This window comes from Sardina pilchardus, chromosome 1, assembly GCF_963854185.1.
Source record: "Sardina pilchardus chromosome 1, fSarPil1.1, whole genome shotgun sequence".
In the NCBI taxonomy this organism is placed as follows: Eukaryota; Metazoa; Chordata; class Actinopteri; order Clupeiformes; family Clupeidae; genus Sardina; species Sardina pilchardus.
The window spans coordinates 30,279,935-30,300,164 of NC_084994.1; the positions used below are offsets into that span (position 1 = coordinate 30,279,935).

Sequence of the window (20,230 nt, forward strand, 5' to 3'; positions counted from 1 at the left end):
TTTCACAATCTTTGCCTATCTCCTCTTCTAGAGGTTGAAGGAACATGATCCGATAAGGTTGTGTTTCAAAACTAGACTCTTTTAAGTCATTGTAACCTATCCGACTGGTTTATGTCGTTCCCCATCACTGAAATACTGTAAAACCATTGTGAGCCTCTCTGAGACCCGTTGGAACAGATTATTTTCTCTGATGTTGAGATTACGAGTTTCGGGAAATCATAACAATCTTGTTTGGGCTGTTTTTAGTTACTATAGTCCCGAGTTTCGTTTGACATTTCAAGTTCAAGTACAGTATTTATTCGTCATTTGCTCAAGTACAGTTCCAAGTCTACTTGGAACATTGGAATGCTTGTGCATCACTCATTATTCATTCACTTATTAAAACCACGAATAAATAACAATAAGATCAATAAATACAAAATTGCAGAAGTGCAAGCTTGTGCCCATAGGGATTGCACAGAACGGTGTGTGTGTGTGTGTGTGTGTGTGTGTGTGCGCGCGCGCACTGTAAAGAAGGAAAAGTCAGGCCTGTCCAATTTATCAAACCATATTATGTTACAATGACTTATAACAGTGTAGTTTGAATGAAACACAACCTTATTGTGTTCAAATTGTCATTCTTATTGTGCAATCCATTTTTCTAATTGAATAAAGTAAGGTAAGCTTATGTAATAGGGGGGGAGGAAAACACGGTTTGCCACATCTACTGAATCACAAAACATCTTCATTACTTTCATACAGCAGTCAACTCGAACTCCACATTTTCAAAACAGAAACACACAAAATGCCGAAACAGTAGCACTCATGGTCGAAGGACACATTTTGTTTGCAAAAGGCTCTAACCGTGCCAAAACATTTAAAATATGCAACAAAAGAGCTCACTCTAATATTATTGCGGGGCCCAAATTCTCCTTCAGCGCCTCTGCAGACACATAATGCGAGTAAACATTGAGTGCTCAACTTTGTGACACCACCAAGGGGGCAGATGAATGCTAATAGAGAAAGTATTCAATTTTGCATTGCACCCAAGAAGAAATGTGTGTGCTCTCTAAAATGTCCATGTAATTTAATTATGGTCTTCTCTATAGTGATAATCCTGAGACTGGACTGGTTGGTGATGTTCATTGAGCTCAATGCAAATCAAACAGGCTAATAGGCTAACTGAAAAAAAAACCCACCATGCCCATCTCTAGCTATGGTGAAGGGTATGTGATGATGTGGGGCTATTTTAATTCCAAAGGTCAAGGATGCATAATATCCTGGATCCATGAAATAGCTGGCCTTTAAATGAAATAGCTGGCCTTAAAAAAATATATAAAAATATAGCCGGTGTGAAAATACAAATATAATTGAGTTGAGGGCTTCAAAGTATGTGCTCCAAAGAAAACATTACATCATTACCTTAGCAAAAAAGATGCAACTGTGTAATTCCAAAGCATTTGAACTCTGCAGACACACAAACACACGCACACACCCACTTTCTCTATCTCTCTCTCTCTTTTTCACTCACTCACTCACTCACTCACTCACTCACACACACACACACACACACACACACACACACACACACACACACACACACACACACACACACACACACACACACACACACACACACACACACACACACACACACACACACACACACACACACACACACACACACACACACACACACACACACACACACACACACACACACACACACACACACACACACACGCACACAATGCATGAGACAATCTTATCACCACTAACCAGTTTATCTGGTTATTTCCGAAGATGGGTTTTTTTTTTTGTTTGTTTGTTTTTTTGTTTGCTTGTAGTTTGTATTTAAAGCTGAACAAATCCAGATCACCATTCATTCTGCTGTTAGGAAACAAGTAAGACTTTCTATTGGCATTAGATCATACATGTTTTCCAGTGACCAGAAACTTACATCCAACATGGTAAGTGCTCTCCTTTGTTATCATCAATTCGATTCAAAATCAATATTATATTATATTATAATATATTATTGAACTGTGTAACATTATGAAATATGGCAGGAATAAAAATAGTAAAAACATCAAATGCAATAAGGGGAAAACATACTGTAATAGATCATTACAAAAAAACAGCTTTAAAACCGCCAGTAACATTAGTGGGAGATTTAGAAGTAACACTTAATAACTCCACACTATTAACATTTATTAAGCATGTATTACTATTAATGATGAAACATGAATTAAATGTTGTTCTTCATTTGTAAAGCACTACTCCTACGGATATTCTCATTAACAAAGCATTTATTCATACACAGTTACAAATGTTTTTGTTCATTGTAAATAAACGTATATCTAACATACAGTATGTTAATCAATTATGCAATAATAATTTGTTAATAAAGTAATATTTCCATTATTTGAACGTTGTTAAGGAATGGTCTGTAAATGGGTGTATTCATGATGAAGAAAATGCTTTTCCATAGGCCTACATGTATATAGAGTATGTATAAAAAAAATATTAATCACATGCAGTAATGATTGTTAGGATGTAGTAGATGCATGTTTTAAACCGCTTCCTAATACAATAATTCATGATTAACACAAGAGTTACAAAATGTCAATAAAATATATTTTATGAGCTCATCTAAAGTGAGGACTTTCTAGCACACACGTTTGTCCAAACCGTTATGGGAGTACAAATACTTAACTAATTAATGGATGTAGGAATAATGCTTTACAATGTGAACAAAGAATTTAGTTATTGCAAGTGTTACAGATTGGGTAGGTTAAAGTTTATGTAAAATGTTAATTTGGCTATTGCCAAATAAACCTGACTGCAACATGACTGACACACACAAATACACATGCAGGGGCGTATTCTACCTACTCAGCCGACACTGTTGTATTGTTATGTTGTATTGTAATACTGCTCTAATGTAATATTGACATTGTGGAAAGTTTATAGCTTAGGCCAGTGTTTCTTAACTGGTGGGTTGGAACCCAAAAGTGGGTTGTGGTACTGATCTGAGTGATGGGTCGCGGAGCTTGTGGCTAAAAAGAAATTAAAAATCGGCAATTTAAAATGCTACCTGATCAGATCTGTCATTGTCATTGATAAACTTTATTCGTAGCCTATGTCAGTCATTGCCATGGCATGCACATAGACAATGTTTATGTGACAGGTCATGTTAGATATAATGTAAGGGAGCTAATTTTATAAAAGTATGCATAATTTTAAGACATCATGTGAAATGCAAGTTGGCTGCAACCCTTAATACTTGAAGTAAGATAGAATATGATTAACTTAAATTGAGGACAAAATAAGACAGTGGGGGGTGCACATGAGAGCATTAAACCATCCAAACTAAAGTGCCACTTGGAAACCCCTTTCAAAGACAGACCTGTCGAGAAGTACTTTGAAAGGTAATATCAGCAGTTAAAGACTTCACAAATGTAATGCCAAACATCTGCATTTTCCACTCAAATAGGCCAGGCACTTTGCGTGTCTTATCTAGACTACCTCACCATATTCGTTGGCCTGAATGCTAAATATATAGTTGGTCACAACTTTATGAACTTGTGAAATTAAAACCAGACCAGTTAAGAACCACTGGCAAAAAAACATTTCATACTTCCACTTTTGCTCAAATGGCCTAATTTCTGAACGGGTTTTGTTCAGAGCTGAAAATGAGCTGAAAACTGTATTTGGCATTTTATCCAATTACAAAGACATCTGATGTGAGAGTATGGTCTTTGTCCTCCAATTTATGGTGCTTGGTGCATGGTTTTACTCATGCATGTGTGCTAATTTAACAACTTGAGACTGTTTCTGTTTATCTAGATGCCACCCTTGAATTAACCAGTGTCCCACTAGGGCCACCCTTGTTACACATCTCTAGAATCGCCATTGTACACATGCACGCAACACAAATATAACAATCTGTGGATCATGACATCACAACACTAAAAAACAGCTTCATTTCCCCAAAGATAGTTAAGGGCAGAGCCAAGATACTTCATGAAAAGCCACTTCCTGGAACCCAAATCGCAAGACGGGGGGCAGAGGCAGAGACTGTTCCATTGAAGTCTATGGGCATAGAATTTCACCACATATGCCAAGATCTTGGTTCTCTAGAGTTAGGAATGTGAATTTCGGGCATGGATTTATAACTTTATATCAGGTGTGCCCCTGATATTTATTCTGCTACAGTTGGCTGGTTGCTACGTACGCTTTACTGTACCTTGACAAAACATTTGCCTGCCAGCTGAACCAATTTCTGCTATGTAAGCTAACGATGATCAGGTGGCGCTGGGGTAACTTAATGAGAGCAGTGACACATTCCCATTATTCCATTGACGTTTTTATTCAATTCCTCAAAAGTTCACATGCTTTGTGTTATTTTCCACATTCAAACTAATAAATGTTGTTAAAAAGAGTGAAAGAGTGGCAAGATTATTTTGGAACATCATCAATTCATGAGGTCCCTTTCCACAGGTGTAGCCTTTAATCAAGCAATTGATAGCAATTGCATTGGTGCTTGATTTTATATACCTGTGGAAAGGAACCTGATGAAACTCATGAATATGTCAATGACACGCCCATGGGGTGCCTTCCAACATCTCTCCTCGATCCTCGTCCTCCAGGCTCTTTCACACTGATCTATTGGTGCATTCCATTTAGTGTTGGCAGTCTCGTACGTTTACCCGCCCGACATGTGAGAATTTGTGGCTAGCGTGAACGCTGGAGTTTGTAGTCTTTTGGGAAAGAACATGGATGCCACCGGGGCAGCAACTGTCTCTTAGTGCTGGACATTTGTCTAGAACACAAGCAGATGTCCCTCATTCTCCCTTTTTGGGTATGGTCAATGGGAATGAATAATAAAAAAAAATTGGGCAATTTCAACAAGTGCTGTCGCATTTCTAATGAGCTAGATGGGCATTAGCAGGCTAGCTAGTCATTGTTATTGTTGTGTGCTAGCCTCTTTAGCAAACCAGCTGGAAAACAAATCATTACATTGTATTGCACGCACAGCAAGACCGTTAAATGTATGAATTGGTGACTGGATTGAAGCAGCAATGCAATCTAGTGTGTTAAAGTATTCCATTGTCATTAAAACGACCAACACGGTACAAATACAAAGAAAACACATGTCATCTCATCTCGACTATGGGCGCAGCCATGTTTGTTTACAGGTCGTAAGCCCAACTCGGGGTACTCGCAAGTACTCCGAGGTAAAGGGGGCGTTCCTCTGTAAAATGCCGCAAGAAAGCTGGGTAATTTACACTTTACAACTCGGGCAGGTGACTTACGATACAAATGGATCGCAGGGTATAACTAGCACTAGACTATCCCATTGTTGCCGCCCCAGTGAGGACGAGGACAGAGGAAGGAAGCGAGGATGTGTAAAAGACGAATGAGAGGCACCCATAGACATGAATTACGATGAAGTATCTTGCTCTGCCTTAACAATCTTTGATTTCCCCAAACGCGTCTTGCTTGTTTTTTTATTTCCCTGCAGCTCCACTGCCTCTTAGCTCTTTTGTTCCCCCTGGTGGTGAACTCACACCCCGTCGGTCGAAGCCTGCTGCCCTTGGACTGTGAGGACATCTACCAAAATGGATCAGTGCATAACGGGGTTTACACCATCTACCCGACAACCGCCGACAAGCCTGTGGAGGTGTACTGTGACATGGGGTGTACAGAGGACGAGAACCACGAGGACGGGCAATGGACGGTCAGTGCTACCTGTCTGTATGTCAGTGGACTTAAATACATGCATACTTGACATAGCAATGGTTAAATTATTTGTGCAATTTTATCAGCATTGTGGCGACTTCTGATTTAGTACAACACGTGAATAATAATAAAAAAAAATGAACTTCAGACTGTATTTTTTTGTTTGTTTGTTTTGACTTTCTAGCTAGCTCAGAACAGGGGCGTATTTCACAAAACCAGAGTAAGTCGATCCAAGATAAGTGACGACAAACGCGGTTGACCAAGCCTAGTCAAAGTAAACATGCTTATACGTTTCACTAATGCTGAGCGCAGATGAGTTGAGGCGGCTAGGTCAAGCGGGGTGTAAGTTATTCGGTATGTGTGCGCGTTCTCGTTTCTCCCCCAAATAACTCACGGTTGGAATAAAAAAGACGCGAAAAAAGTGAACAACCGCTTTTGATATAGACTAACAACGAGGTAAAGTTGTACTTTTTTGGATGGGAATCATGATTATTTCTGTTACATAGCGGGAGTAGGTGTGGCAGACCAAGTGAATGCAAATGTACGTAGGCCTATGCACCCACGTGTGAGCTTCCTTAGCCCCTTTCACATTGACCGAATTTAACGCTAAATCAGCCGAATTTAACGTTAAGGCTGTTCCTTTCACATTGACGACACAGGGTGGGGAGTCAACCCGCCTCGGCAATCGAACCCGTCTCGGGGGGTAGTATTATTGCCGAGGCGTGTTGAATATGAAAGGAACAGAGGTCAACCCCGCTATTAGGGGTGTGACTGATGACGTATTTGGCAAGGCAGGAGGTTAAAATACAGGAAACACACAAGAGACAAGACAACTTTGCTGTGTCCATATATCTATGGCTGTGTCCAACAATCGCGTTTTTTTATGTGGAGAGTTTCCTGAACCTCCTTTTCTCAGCATTTCGGTCAAGTGTTTATTGTTACTAGGTTACCAAAACCGTCTGCTGCCAGCACTTCTTTTTAGAATGTTTGCCTAATGCTAGCTAACTAGCCAACGAGCTAACTGTTAGAGCAGCAGTTGTTCAGGACTCAACACAATAAAATATGACTTCAACAGACAAAAGGACCTCATTTGGCATTCACATAGCATAACAAGTGGCCCGCCATCATTTGGAAACTAAACCACGTAGCACTAGCATGAAAGTTGTGTTTATCAGTTTATCTCCGAGGTCCAAGGCATGCTTAACGTCATTGTTCACTCCCAAATTGCGTGTGACGTGCTGCTAGGCAACGCCTCCCATAACTCGCCTCTGAAACCGGCTTCAGACAACCCCGGGACCAAAACACGTCTACTTTTCACATTGCGAAGTCCCCTGAACCCGCTATTTCTTAAACGCTAATGTATCGTTTCTGAATGTGAAAGGACTCTTGTCTCGGCACGTAACGTCATTAAGAAAGCGCTTTGCCACCGCAAAGATGCACATAGTATGACTATAGCCCTTTTTCCATTAAAAAGTTAATTCGCTTAAAAACGATGCGCATCAAAAGTTAGTGCGACAAATGTGATGGAAAATGGCTTATATCGCTCTAACCTCGGTTTTGTCGTGATAAGTTAATTTGCTCGCCAGAGGTGGTTTAAGGAGAGTTAAATCGATATAAATGTGATGGAAAAGGTTTGTAGCGATATAAGTTACTGTGACGCCTGCTTAGAATGTTCACAAAGTCGGCGCTAAAATCTGAGTTCTGTCTCGCGCATACAAAGACGTTTACCTCACAATGGTGTACCACTTGCTACCTTTGATTAATTCGCTAGAAGTGTTCCATTCGCTACAAGTGTTGATGGAAAACCATCTAGCGCAGTAGAAATATGCGCATTAACAGGGCTCTGATGACATCATTTTAAATCGCTAGAATTGTTCTTTTGAATGGAAAACCGTCTTGGCGCTTCTTATATCGCTAAAACATAATTCGCTTTAAGAGTTAATACGCTTGAAAATCTGATGGAAAAATGACTTATATATACCTTAATTTGTCTTAAAAGCCGAATTAGTTGAAAACACCGTTGAAAAATGTTCCCCTCCACTTCCAATAAACTAGGGGAGAACTGGGACAATTGTAACAGCGGTACAAATGTAACAGTGTTTATTTCTCAAGATATGGTGTAGCTACAGGAACGCAAATAGACTCAGATACTACAGTAGGCTATTCATCAAACGTCCGTCAAAAAAGAAGCAAACAACGAGTATGTTATTAAGGCCACCATAATTTAAATAACATCCATGTATTAGGCAGACATTCTGCTGTGTTTTGCGAGTAAATGCAAGTAGCAAATAATATATAAATGGAATACAGCTCTTTGAAAAAATCGCATGGAGGTCTGATTTGAATGACAGCTAGCAGAACCAATCAGATAATGTAATTACCATTAGAATTAACTTAGCTTGGCCAGGTTTCCCAAAATCGTTAAGAAGCTCTTAAGTCCTAAGAACTTCTTAGGAGCGTTCTTAGAACATTCTTACAACGCTCCTAAGAAGTTCTTAGCACTTAAGAGCTTCTTAACAATTTTGGGGAACCTGGCCCTTGGCTGTTAGCCTGGTCGGGAGCAGGCTAGCTTCCAAGTATAAATTCCCATGGTAACTTATATGTGATCTCTTCTGCAGTGTTGTGCATGAACGAGTTCAAAAGAACGTGTTCATTGAACACGCTCATTTTTCTGTGAACGCTGAACTGAACGCAACACATTTGTAAATAATGAATTTGAACGTGAATTCGCTTAGATTTTGGGAAATGAACGACGAACGTCACTGTTGATGTCCAATTAAACGTTACAGAATTTATTTTGTCCTGAGAAGTCGAGTGACACTATCTGCTGGCAATTCAGAAACAGTATGTCGTTGTCACACTCACTGCCCACGGGCGCCACTCCTAAACTACAGCTTTGCACTACCTTACTACATTACCCATGATCACGTTACGCATGATGCATTGTACACAGAACCGCTGCTAGGCCTATATGAATGCAATCGCGGAAAGATTCTGCACTTGTCAGTGATGATAGAGGGATGCATAACGTGTTCAAAGAGCCCTACAGTATGTCACTGATCCATCTGGTAAGGTAATGCAGCAAGGCAGCCTCCTCCATACCCCCGGTGTAAAAACTACACTCTTCTGCCGTCAGGCATGCACAGCTGACGCATTTATTATTAATTATTAACAAATGCGCGGCCGCATTTATTAGGCGTCGGTATCTGCCATAGACCTAAAAGAAATGTATCTGCCCAGCGAAATAAAGCCCAATTTACAGACATTCTCAATTAGATGAGAACAACAGGTGGCTGTAGCCTATATTCCGTCAGAAACAGATTTTCATTCAAATGAACTGAATTTGAACTAGTTCAAAATTAAAAATGGTGAACTATGAACGTGAACAGTTCACTTTGCACGTGTGTGAACTGAACTTTGAACTAGTTACTGAAGAGTGTGAACGTGCACAACACTGCTCTTCTGTGAAACCAAGTCAAGGCTATGTTCATCCAGGATAACCCAGTAAGCCTGTCTAAATCCCTTATCTTGGTTTTGTGAAATACCCCCCTGCTCATACATTTGCTTGTTTTGACTTTCTAGCTATCTCAGAACAGCTCATACATTTCCAATTAACAAATGCAACCATGCAGTTTTGCTTTAACCGAGTGCGTGCCATAGACTACACATATCAAGAGGAGATAACAATACTGCAATGTTGTAGCCTGGGTGTTCCCATACTGCCTTGCGCGGTGATTTCTTTCACGCTGCTAAGGCAGTCTGGAAACTAACGCCCACATTTTCGCCGGATGTTGGCGACCAATCACAGAAACACGGGAGAAAGCAAGATCATGATGAGCAATGCACAGACGCATTTCATAGACATCCGTGGCGCCCAATGAACGGATCTGGGCATTTTTTCAAATACGAGAAAATGAACGTCTGGTTGCCAGACCACGTCTCATTTGAGAAGTGGTAGGCGCTAGCCAGGCTAGCAATGTTGAGAATAGTTAGGAGATTCCCTGGACTGGCATCGTCCACCATCTATAAAAATGGTGTCCATGGGGTTACGTTTGTCCATTTGGATTGGCTAATTCTCCCATCTTGGAAAAGGTCTATCCATATAACATATTCTTGTCTCCATACATTTGTTCTCCGGGGTCAGTTCTAAAGGTAAACCTCCCAAGCGAGATTTTACTCTAGCAAACCAGTTGCCAAGGTGTCTGGGACGCATCTGACCTCAGATCTTTTGTAGCGTAAACACTAATCCCTTATCAAAAAATCCTGTAGGATTTCAATCAGATTGTGCAACCAAAATCCTATAGGATCCAAAACAAATCCCAAAATCTGATTGGAATCCTATAGAACACAAACCACAATGTTTTATGATCAGATCACCCAACACACATTTTAAAAACAAATGTAAACAGACCATATAACATAATATGATGTTATCTCTTCTAACGTGTAAAACTAGTTGGTTTGATCACTTCACTGTCATGCCTCCTACTTTTTCTTCAGGTGATCCAAAGAAGAATGGATGGCACTGTAAACTTCTACCGGCCCTGGAATCACTACAAGAGGGGCTTTGGGAACAAGAACGGAGAGTACTGGCTCGGTAAGCACACTGCAGTTTTCACTCTCAGAGTTATGGAGCGGGTTGTTATGGGGATTTATTTTTACAGTTCCATTTGCATTGCATATAATGCTGGATAATGTGACGTTTGTTGGGATTGGGATTGGTTGTATTGGAACACACGCAAAAAAAATAGTACACCTGAGAGCAAGGTCACCACTCCAATCAGTGCTTCCCAGGAATCTCCTTCTTAATCCACTTTGTTTGTTTCCAGTTTATGGAGGCAAGGTTGTATACAAAGACAGTCTATTTGTTTTTTTCAATGTACCCAGAGAATGGACAGCCAGCAGAATGTAAGGGCATATTTGCTAAATGTGACAATTTTGTATGTTTAGAGGTCACTTCCGTAGCCCTTTAATGAAGCAGAGCGAGTTATGAAATCTAGTCAGCAGTCCTGAATCCCTGACACGCATGAATGTCATCACACCGCAGGTCTGGAGAATATTTTCAGACTCACCTGGATAGGTAAGTACGAGCTGCGGGTGGACATGGAGGACTGGGAGAGAGGCAGCGTCTACGCCCACTATTCGGCCTTCTCTATCGACTCGGAAGATGAGGGCTACACACTTCGCTTGAGCGGATATGTCGATGGTGGAGCGGGTGAGTTTGGGATTCTTCAACCAGTTTAAGTCAGATTTTTGCCCCTTATGTTTGCATCCTGAATATTTTCTTTCATGTAGCATCTCCCTGTGAAATAATTCAAATATAATGCATTTTTTGTCATTAGAGGGTATGCATCCCCTCTATTGAAATCCGGTCGCTTCTTATTATAGTTATTACAGTGCATGGAAATGCACTGTACTGTTATTCCTTCATTTTTTCTTTGTATTACAGTGCATGGAAATGCACTGTATTGATATTCCTTCATTTTTTCTTTTTATTACAGTGCATTTCCATGCACTGTATTGTTATTCCAAAGGTGTTTCTTTTTATTATTATTACAGTGCATGGAAATTGCACTGCATTGTTATTCCTAGGCTTTTTTCTTTTCATTACATTGCATGGAAATGCACTGTATTGTTATTCAAAAGTTTTTTCTTTTTATTACAGTGCATGGAAATGCACTGTATTGTTATTCAAAAGTTTTTTTTTTTTTTTACAGTGCATGGAAATGCACTGTATTGATATTCCTTTGTTTTTTCTTTTTATTATTACAGTGCATGGAAATGTACTGTATTGATATTCCTTTGTTTTTTCTTTTTATTATTACAGTGCATGGAAATGTACTGTATTGATATTCCTTCGTTTTTTATTTTTATTTTTATTACAGTGCATGGAAATGCACTGTATTGTTATTCCTAGGCTTTTTCTTTTTCTTTTCTTTCTTTTTACAGTGCACTTTTGAATAACAATACAGTGCATTTCCATGCAATGTAATAAAAAGAAAAAGCCTAGGAATAACAATGCAGTGCAATTTCCATGCACTGTAATAATAACTAGAAATGCAATTCCAAGTAATTACCAGTGCATGAAAATGCAAAAATGTATAGATAGATGATGTAGATATGGTTACTAAGGTGTAGCTAGGGTAAACATGGTGGTTGCATAGTTTAAAGAAAGCTGATAGTGTGAAGGTAGACAGTTTAAAGCTTGTTATGGTAAAAATGTTGACAAAGCTAACTATGTTAACAATGCTAACCAGGTTGATCAGCTAACTTAACTAATGATTTGTAACAGAAATGTTAAAAATGTTAACTATGCTAACAATGCTAACTATGGTAACAATGTTAACTAGGTTGATTAGCTAATCTAGCTAATGATTTCTATCAGTTATGCTAAATATGCTAACTATGCTAACAATGCTAATCAGGTTAATTAGCTAACTTAGCTTATCATTTCTAGCAGTTATGTTAAAAATGCTAACTATGCTAACAATGTTAACTATGCTAACAATGCTAACCAGGTTGATTAGCTAACTTAGCTAATCATTTCTAACAATTATGCTAAAAATGCTAACTATGCTAACAATGCTAACCAGTTTGATTAGCTAACCAAGCTAATGATTTCTAGCAGTAATGCTAACTAAGCTAACAATGTTAACCATGCTAACTAGCTAACTTGGTAGTGAGGACTTTTATTTTGAAACATTTGTTGCTAGGGTATCCACGGTGGCCACTATCAAGAAACAAGATTACTGCAGTATAATCATGTTGGTTGCTATGGAAACGGAGGTTTCATGTAGTTGACTGGAGGCATAGTTGATGATAACTGACAGTTGGAATGGTTGAACAGTTAAATAGTTGAGTAGTTTCGATGGTTAAATGATTTAATAGTGTATTATTACAGTGAGGACTTTTATTTTGAAACAGTTGTGGACAGAGGAAACAGTAAAGGCCAGTCCAAACACAAGATCCGCGACGAGACGAGCTGCAACATTCTAAAAACCAGCGACGTTCTAAAACTCTGCAACTAAGATTTGACATGTTGAATGTTTAGCGACGGCTTGCAACTGCTTGCAACTGCTTGCAACTTTTGATTCACACCGCCGCAACTATTCTCCGCAACCGTCTCAGACCGTCGCGAATCTTTGGTTTGAACTGGCCTTAACAGGATATGTAGTCTTCAGAGAGACTGTATGCTTAAAGCCTGAGAGAAACTGACAGTTGGTGCCCAGGTGGCCGGCCACCTGGCGTAAGATTCTAATTGCTGCCGTGATGTCATAATGAGCAATTTTAAGTCTATGGGGGAAATTGTAATAGTTTTTAACTAGTTTAAAAAGTATAAAAGTTACAAAGTTGAAAAGTCTTAGCACACATGTCCTAAGTAAGACCTACGTAATACAGTTTGAATGAAGTTTCTACGTTAAACGGTTCAAGCTGAATTGCGTGCGTTAGAAGAAGAATAATAAAAAGTTGAAGCCTAGGAAGAACATTACAGTGCATTTTCATGCACTGTAATACAAAGAAACAACTTTGGAATAACAATACAGTGCATGGAAATGCACTGTAATGAAAAGAAAAAATGAAGGAATGCTTTTTCTTTTTTTTTTTCTTTTTACAGTGCTTGGAAATGCACTGTATTGATATTCCTTCGTTTTTTCTTTTTATTATTATTTACAGTGCATGGAAATGCACTGTATTGTTATTCAAAAGTTTTTTCTTTTTATTATTTTTATTTTTATTATTCTTCCAGGCCCTAATTTGACTCGAACCGCTTATCATAGGAACTTGGTTCAAACTTTGTCACGTAGCTCTTGCATCACATTTTCAGTCTATTACTTTTCTTCTCTGTGTGTCTCTCCATTGAACTGGATAGCTCACTTGTCATCTCCACTTTCTTTCACTTCTTTTTCTTCACTTCCTCTCACTTTCTCTATCACTCTCTCTATTTCTCTCAATTGCAATAACTTTTTAAAACTATATTTAGAATAACACTTTTTATAGCAAAGCAACCACTATAATTACTTAGTAACAACCTAGCAACCACTTCCATAATTACACCCTGGCAACCGCCTTAGCAACCTTCTTGATTTCCCTAGCAACCAACGTGATTTCCCTAGCAACCAACCTAGTAACCACTTCTTATAGAATAGTAACCACTTTATTTAGCCAAGCAAAACCTTAGTAATCACTTTAAGAACCCTAGCATAATCCTTGCAATGACTTTCCATGCACTGGTATTTCCTTCAGGAAATGCTTTTCTAGGTACAGTGCATGGAAATGCACTGTATTGTTATTCCTAGGCTTCTTCTTCTACTGCTTTTTATTATTCTTCTTCTAACGCACGCAATTCAGCTTCAACCGTTTAACATAGAAACTTCATTCAAAATGTGTTACGAAGGTCTTGCTTAGGACATCAGCGGAATGTATTTTTTAACTTTGTAACTTTTATACTTTTTAAACTATAGATTAAGGTGCTGTGTCCACCAAACGCGTTTTTTGCGCCGACGGCGACAATTTTTAATGTAAAGTCTATGTAGCTCAGCGTTCAAAGCGCTGAGCGCCCTCGGCGGATAAAAACTGTCGGCGCCGACCGTTTTTTGTCGCAGCGCTCAGAGCGCTCAAAGTTGAAATCTGTTCAACTTTTAGAACAGCGCCGGGCTCGTCAATGGCACTTCTCGTTATAAACCGTCTCTGGTTTTGGTAACTTAGCAACAATAAACACTTATCGAAGCGCCGAGAGGAGGAGGTTGATGGCGCTCTGGCTGTTAAAAACGCGTTTGGTGGACACAGCACCTAAATACTATTAAATATTTCCCCATAGACTTAACATTGGCCTCTATGACATCACAATCGGGTCATTAAGCAATTAGAATCCCATGCCAGGTGGCCAGGGCCACCTGCAGCAGCTCTCTCTCTCTCTCTCTCAGGCTTTAAGCATACAATCTATCTGTGAAGACTACACATCCTGTTAAACTGTTTCCTCTGTCCACAACTGTATCAAAATAAAAGTCCTCAATGCAATAATACACTATTAAATCATTTAACCATTGAAACTACTGAACTATTTAACTGTTCAACCATTCCATCTGTCAGTTATCATCAACTATGCCTCTGGCCAACAACATGAAACCTCTACGTACCTAGCAACCAACATAGCAACCATTAAAATGAAGCGTTTATGACCGTTTCCATAGCAACCAACATAATTATACTGCAGTAACTTCTTTATTCCTGATAATGAGCACCATGGATACGCTAGCAACTACTGTTTCAAAATAAAAGTCCTCACTAGCAAGTTAGCTTATAAGCATGGTTAACATAGTTAGCATAGTTAGCATTTTTAGCATAACTGTTAGAATTGGTCAGCTAAATTAGCTTATCAATCTCATTAGCATTATTAGCATAGTTAGCATAATTAACATTTTCAACATAACTGCTAGAAATCATCAACTAAGTCAGCTAATCAACCTGGTTAGCATTGCTAGCATATTTAACATTGTTAACATAGTCAGTATTTTTAGCATTACTGCTAGAAATCATTAGCTAAGTTGGCTAATCAACTTGGTTAGCATATTTAACATAGTTAGCATTGCTAACATAATTAGCATTTTAGGCATAACTGCTAGAACTCATTTAATAAAGTTAGTTGATCAACTTGGTTACCATAATTAGCATTTTTACCATAACTGTAGAAATCATTAGCTAAGTAAACCAATCAACCTGGTTATCATTGTTAGCACAGTTAACCCTTTAGGCGCCAAAGTCGCCACATTGCGACATCATTTATTACTGAATAAAACAGCTATTATCTCCGAGTAGAGTGCTAAATCTCATATATACTCTCCACCACTAGTTGGCAGACATCCCATACTTCGATCCGAGAGCACAATGACGTCATGTTTCAATGCAAAGTGTTCGAGGAAATCCCACTCAAACTCGTGGATGAGAAACCGGAGATAGTGAGCCACGGAGCTATTTAGCAGAAGCGGTATTACTGGATTTTAGCACGATTTTAAACGAAATGGCAAGCAAAAAGTTTACACGTACTGACGTGATAGGTCTCCTCTTCGCCGATTCTGATTCTGAAGGAGAAAATCTGACTTTGGGAGATGATGGTCGGTCGTTTAGCAAGCCTGATAGCCACGTTGCGTCTTTGCCTAGTAATTTGCTGGGCAAAGACGCAACGTGTGGAGATGCTAGGCAAAGCGAGGAGAATGCACAAGCACAAACACAGACACATACACACACACACGACCCTTTGCCCAACATAGATGAGAGCATTCATACTGGATGTGTTAGACGTGGCAGGAGTGGTGAGAATAGCGCTGGGACCAGCGTTAGTGTTCGCTCATTTTACCAAGCCGGCCACAGTGCCTCCGTGCGCGGCAGTGTTCACCAACATACACACGAGTTCAACTCTGCTTCCAGCTCTAGTGCTGATCACAGGGGGAGACGTGGCCGTGGGCGAAGTGTTCGTAGAAGGGCTGGTGGGTGTCGTAGAGGCAGCATTGGTGGTCTGAATAGGGCTGAAAGTAGCGATAGCAGTGCGTCTTTCAACCCGTTGCTGAACGTAAGTGGGGGCAGAGGCAGAGCCACTCGCGGTCGCGGTGGCAGGAGAGGTGGGCGTGGGAGAGGTAACAGGGGATGGCAGAACAGGGCTGGGAATGATGATGATGGCTGGGTTTTCTTGAGAGATGAGGAAGTGTATGAGGAGTGGATAAAGCCCTTTGATGAGCAAACTGGTTATCGCGGTGACACCGAGTTGAGCAATGATTCAAAGCCTATAGCGTTTTTGTCCCTCTTTCTGTCCGATGATTTTTGGAATCATATTACAGAAGAAACAAATAGATATGCTCATCAGTACCTAGCCTCTCATGAACTGATGCCAAGTTCCCGTTTCCATGAATGGTGTGATGTCACTGTATGTGAAATGAAAGCCTTCCTAGCACTCCATTTGAGCATGGGGTTGGTAAATAAATCAGAGATTGAGGACTATTGGGCAGAATTTTGGCCAACTCATACACCTGGATTTGGGAAAGTGATGAGTAGGAACAGATTTGAAATCATTCGGTCTTTTTTCCACTTTGCTAATAATGATGACGCTGTTGAGAGGGGCCAGCCAGGTTATGATAGGCTGTTCAAGGTGCGCCCAATCATTGACCTCATCATCCCACGCTTCTCTGCTGTATATGGCCCACACAGAGAACTGTCATTGGATGAGATGACCATAGCTTTCAAGGGAAAGTCCACCTTGAAGCTGTACAATCCAAACAAGCCTGACAAATATGGTTTCAAGGCATTTGTTTTGAGCGAGGCCAAGTCTGGTTATGTTCTGGAGTGGTCCCTGTACACTGGACAGCATGGTGATGAGGCCACTGATTTAGGTGCCACCCATCTTTTAGTTCAGCAGCTGATGGCCCCGCACATAGGGAAAGGGCATGAGCTATACATGGATAGCTACTACACATCACCATCTGTAGCAGATGAGTTGGCCAATAGTGACACTGGCTTGTGTGGGACAGTCAGTAGCCAAAGGCGAGGTATGCCAAAGGCTATGAGAAAAACTGAGTTGCCCTTGGCCAGAGGAGATGACCCAGTCTTTATGAGTCATGGCAAAATGTTGGCGTGTGCGTGGCATGACATAAAGCGCTTCCATTTGCTGTCCACGCTTCATGGGAACTCGTGTGTCCGAAAACGGATCAGGACCAAAAACACAGACAGTGGCTTTAGGGACATAAATAAACCTGTGTGTGTGGATAGGTACAATTCGTTCATGGGGGGGGGTAGACACTGCTGATCAGAGGATGAAAACCTACCTCTTTCCACATAGGTCAAAGAAATGGTACAACCGCATAGTCAACGCGATCCTCAGCATAAGCATGGTCAATGCTCATATCATTTACTGCAGCATGACCGCCGGTCCACGCAAGTCACTGAAGGCCTTTGTGCAGGATGTCATCACTTCTCTGCTTGAGGGCTTCTCAAAGAGAGAAACCAAAACACGGGGAAGGCCTTCAGCAGAGGGGGGAGAAAGGCCACAGAGGCTTAAAGAGCGCCACTGGCTCCATGCTGCTGACGATCGTCCAGACTGTGCTGTTTGCTCTGACCGTAGCCGCCCTAAAGGTCGTCGCCAGACACAGTACAGGTGCAAACAATGTGGGGTAGGCCTGTGTGCTGTGCCATGCAATGAGAGGTTCCACACTCTGACCAACTACAAACAGTGTCACCTGGATGGCTAGACAGACATTTGGCCTCTGTACATAAATGACCAGCTTTCTGTTCATGTGTGTGTGCTACGGCACAATGGTCACAATTACATATAAAAGAAAAAAGATAAAAAAAAGTATAAAACAAAAACAAACAAAAAAACTGTTTTACTGTTTACATGAGTTTTGCAGTTTGGCAATAGTTCTGAGGGCATCTCAATATTGCTCTTATTGTCTCTGTGCTTTGTTTGCAATTAGATGTTGTACACTTTGTACTATAAACGTTTATGTGGATAGATGGGCACTGATTAGGCCTCTGCATCTAAAAAATGGTTACTGTTATTATTATTATCATTATAATGATTATAATGATAAAAATAATGAAGAAGAGAAGAAAAAAGAAAATAAAAATGTCCTCCAATAGAGTAGGGTGGTGGTGGAGAGAGAAAAAAAAAGAGTTATTTTTCCGTTTTTGTGTTTGAGTGTTGTGGTATAGTAATAGTTCTAGTTTACCACTGTTGGCTTACAATTTACTTTTTCCTGTTCATTTTATATGTGGACAACATAACAAACAGATGGAGAGGTTGAATTTGATGAAATAAGTTCAACTCTCTTTCAAAATATCAGGTATTTCCTGAAAAATACAAAATCTAATATGGCCGCCACCATATGACGTCATAATATGCAAATTAGATGAGAAAATTTACTCTCAACATAAACTTTAGGTCATTCTTAATATTTGTCTCATTTACACTTTGTCTCCATCTCAAATCACTTTCCAGCCAGAGCCTTCTGAAATTTAGATATCAAAATCTAGTATTTTTCAAAATAAAACCCGGCGCCCAAAGGGTTAACATTTTAACATACCTGTTAGAAATCATTAGTTAAGTTAGAACAGGAATGTATAAGCTTTAAAATGTCTACCTTAACACTATCAATTCTCTTTAAACTATGAAACCACCATGTTTACCCTAGCTACACCTTAGTAACCATATCTACATTATCTATCTATAATTTTTTTGCATTTTCATGCACTGGTAATTCCTTGGAATTGCATTTCTAGTTTGTCATTTGTAATGTTTCTAAAAATGAAGAACCTCGATGACTAACTGATGGTTGACTGCATTCAAATAGCTTCACGCATATGCAAAGTAACACAATAAACAAACTGTTTACATATAAGCTATCTATTATCAATATATGCGGAGGAGAACATGCAGAGGAATAACATGAGTTTTGTAAATGTGTCTTCTTAGGTAATTCTCTGCAACGAGTGAATGGGAAGAAGTTCTCAACCTACGACAAAGATCAAGACACTATTAACTACAGCAACTGTGCAGAGACGTACCATGGTGGCTTTTGGTATGACTACTGCCATTTAGCTAACCCTAATGGGCTGTACAAAGGGAAGGGACGAGTGGCAGGCTATACAGGAATCATATGGTACCACTGGAAAGCCAGTGAATACTCTCTTAAGTCCATCACGATGAAAATCAAGAGGGTGTCCTTGTCTGTGGAGTGATTTGTAATCTCTCTCCCTCTCTCAGACCCCATTCTTACATATTATATACATTAAAGGGATATTCCGCCATTTTTGGAAATAAGCTCATTTCCCACCTCCCCTCGAGCAAAACAATCAATATTTACCTTGTTCCCGTTCATCCAGCCATTCTGTGAGTCTGGCGATACAACTTTTAGCTTCAGCCTAGCATAGATCATTGAAACGGATTAGACCATTAGATTCTCGCCTGCTAGCTTCATGTTTAAAAGTGACTAAGATTTCCGGTAATTTTCCCATTTAAAACATGTCTCCTCTCAAGTTAGAAAGTGCAATAAGACCAACTGAAAATGAAACCTGGCGTTTTTCTAGGCTGATTTGACATGGAACTACACTCTCATCTGGCGTAATAATCAAGGCAACTTGCAAACTACTGGCACTACTACTGCTTGTTGTCTATGGGGACTATTTTCAGATGCTGCGTACGATATCACTGTGTTTGCAAGTTGCCTTCATTATTACCAATTTACCATTGATTATCATTCCAGTGGAGTGAATGCGTACAAAAAACATCAGAGGCTTCTCTCCCTCACTCTCTAGAAACCAATCACAAGAATAACGTTATTAAAACCTCTTTTTCTGTTAAATTATGTTTGTTCATTTGTTTGTTTGCCAACTGCATTACATCAAAGAAATAACATGCACACATACAGTAAGGCCAGCAGGTGTATTGATGAAGGTGAACTGGTGAACACAAACAGTAAGGCCAGCAGGTGTATTGATGAAGGTGAACAGGTGAACACAT

At 39.8% G+C, this 20,230-nt stretch overlaps 1 protein-coding gene across 1 annotated transcript; it reads left to right on the plus strand.

The window, feature by feature from the left end:
• The first annotated feature begins 1,844 nt into the window (after positions 1 to 1,844).
• LOC134087759 (microfibril-associated glycoprotein 4-like) lies at positions 1,845 to 20,072 on the plus strand. Its single transcript, XM_062541471.1, has 5 exons — positions 1,845 to 1,949; positions 5,507 to 5,722; positions 10,225 to 10,321; positions 10,772 to 10,939; positions 19,184 to 20,072. The coding sequence occupies exons 1-5, from the start codon at positions 1,914 to 1,916 to the stop codon at positions 19,447 to 19,449; spliced, it is 783 nt and encodes a 260-aa protein (XP_062397455.1). The 5' UTR covers positions 1,845 to 1,913; the 3' UTR covers positions 19,450 to 20,072.
• Positions 20,073 to 20,230: the final 158 nt, after the last annotated feature.

Bases quoted from the DNA above. Each gene is read 5' to 3' on its own strand.
- LOC134087759 (XM_062541471.1), top strand. From the start codon at position 1,914: ATGTTTTCCAGTGACCAGAAACTTACATCCAACATG. The intron at 10,322-10,771 runs GTAAGCACACTG...ATCACACCGCAG, and splicing joins GAACGGAGAGTACTGGCTCG to GTCTGGAGAATATTTTCAGA. The intron at 10,940-19,183 runs GTGAGTTTGGGA...GTGTCTTCTTAG, and splicing joins ATATGTCGATGGTGGAGCGG to GTAATTCTCTGCAACGAGTG.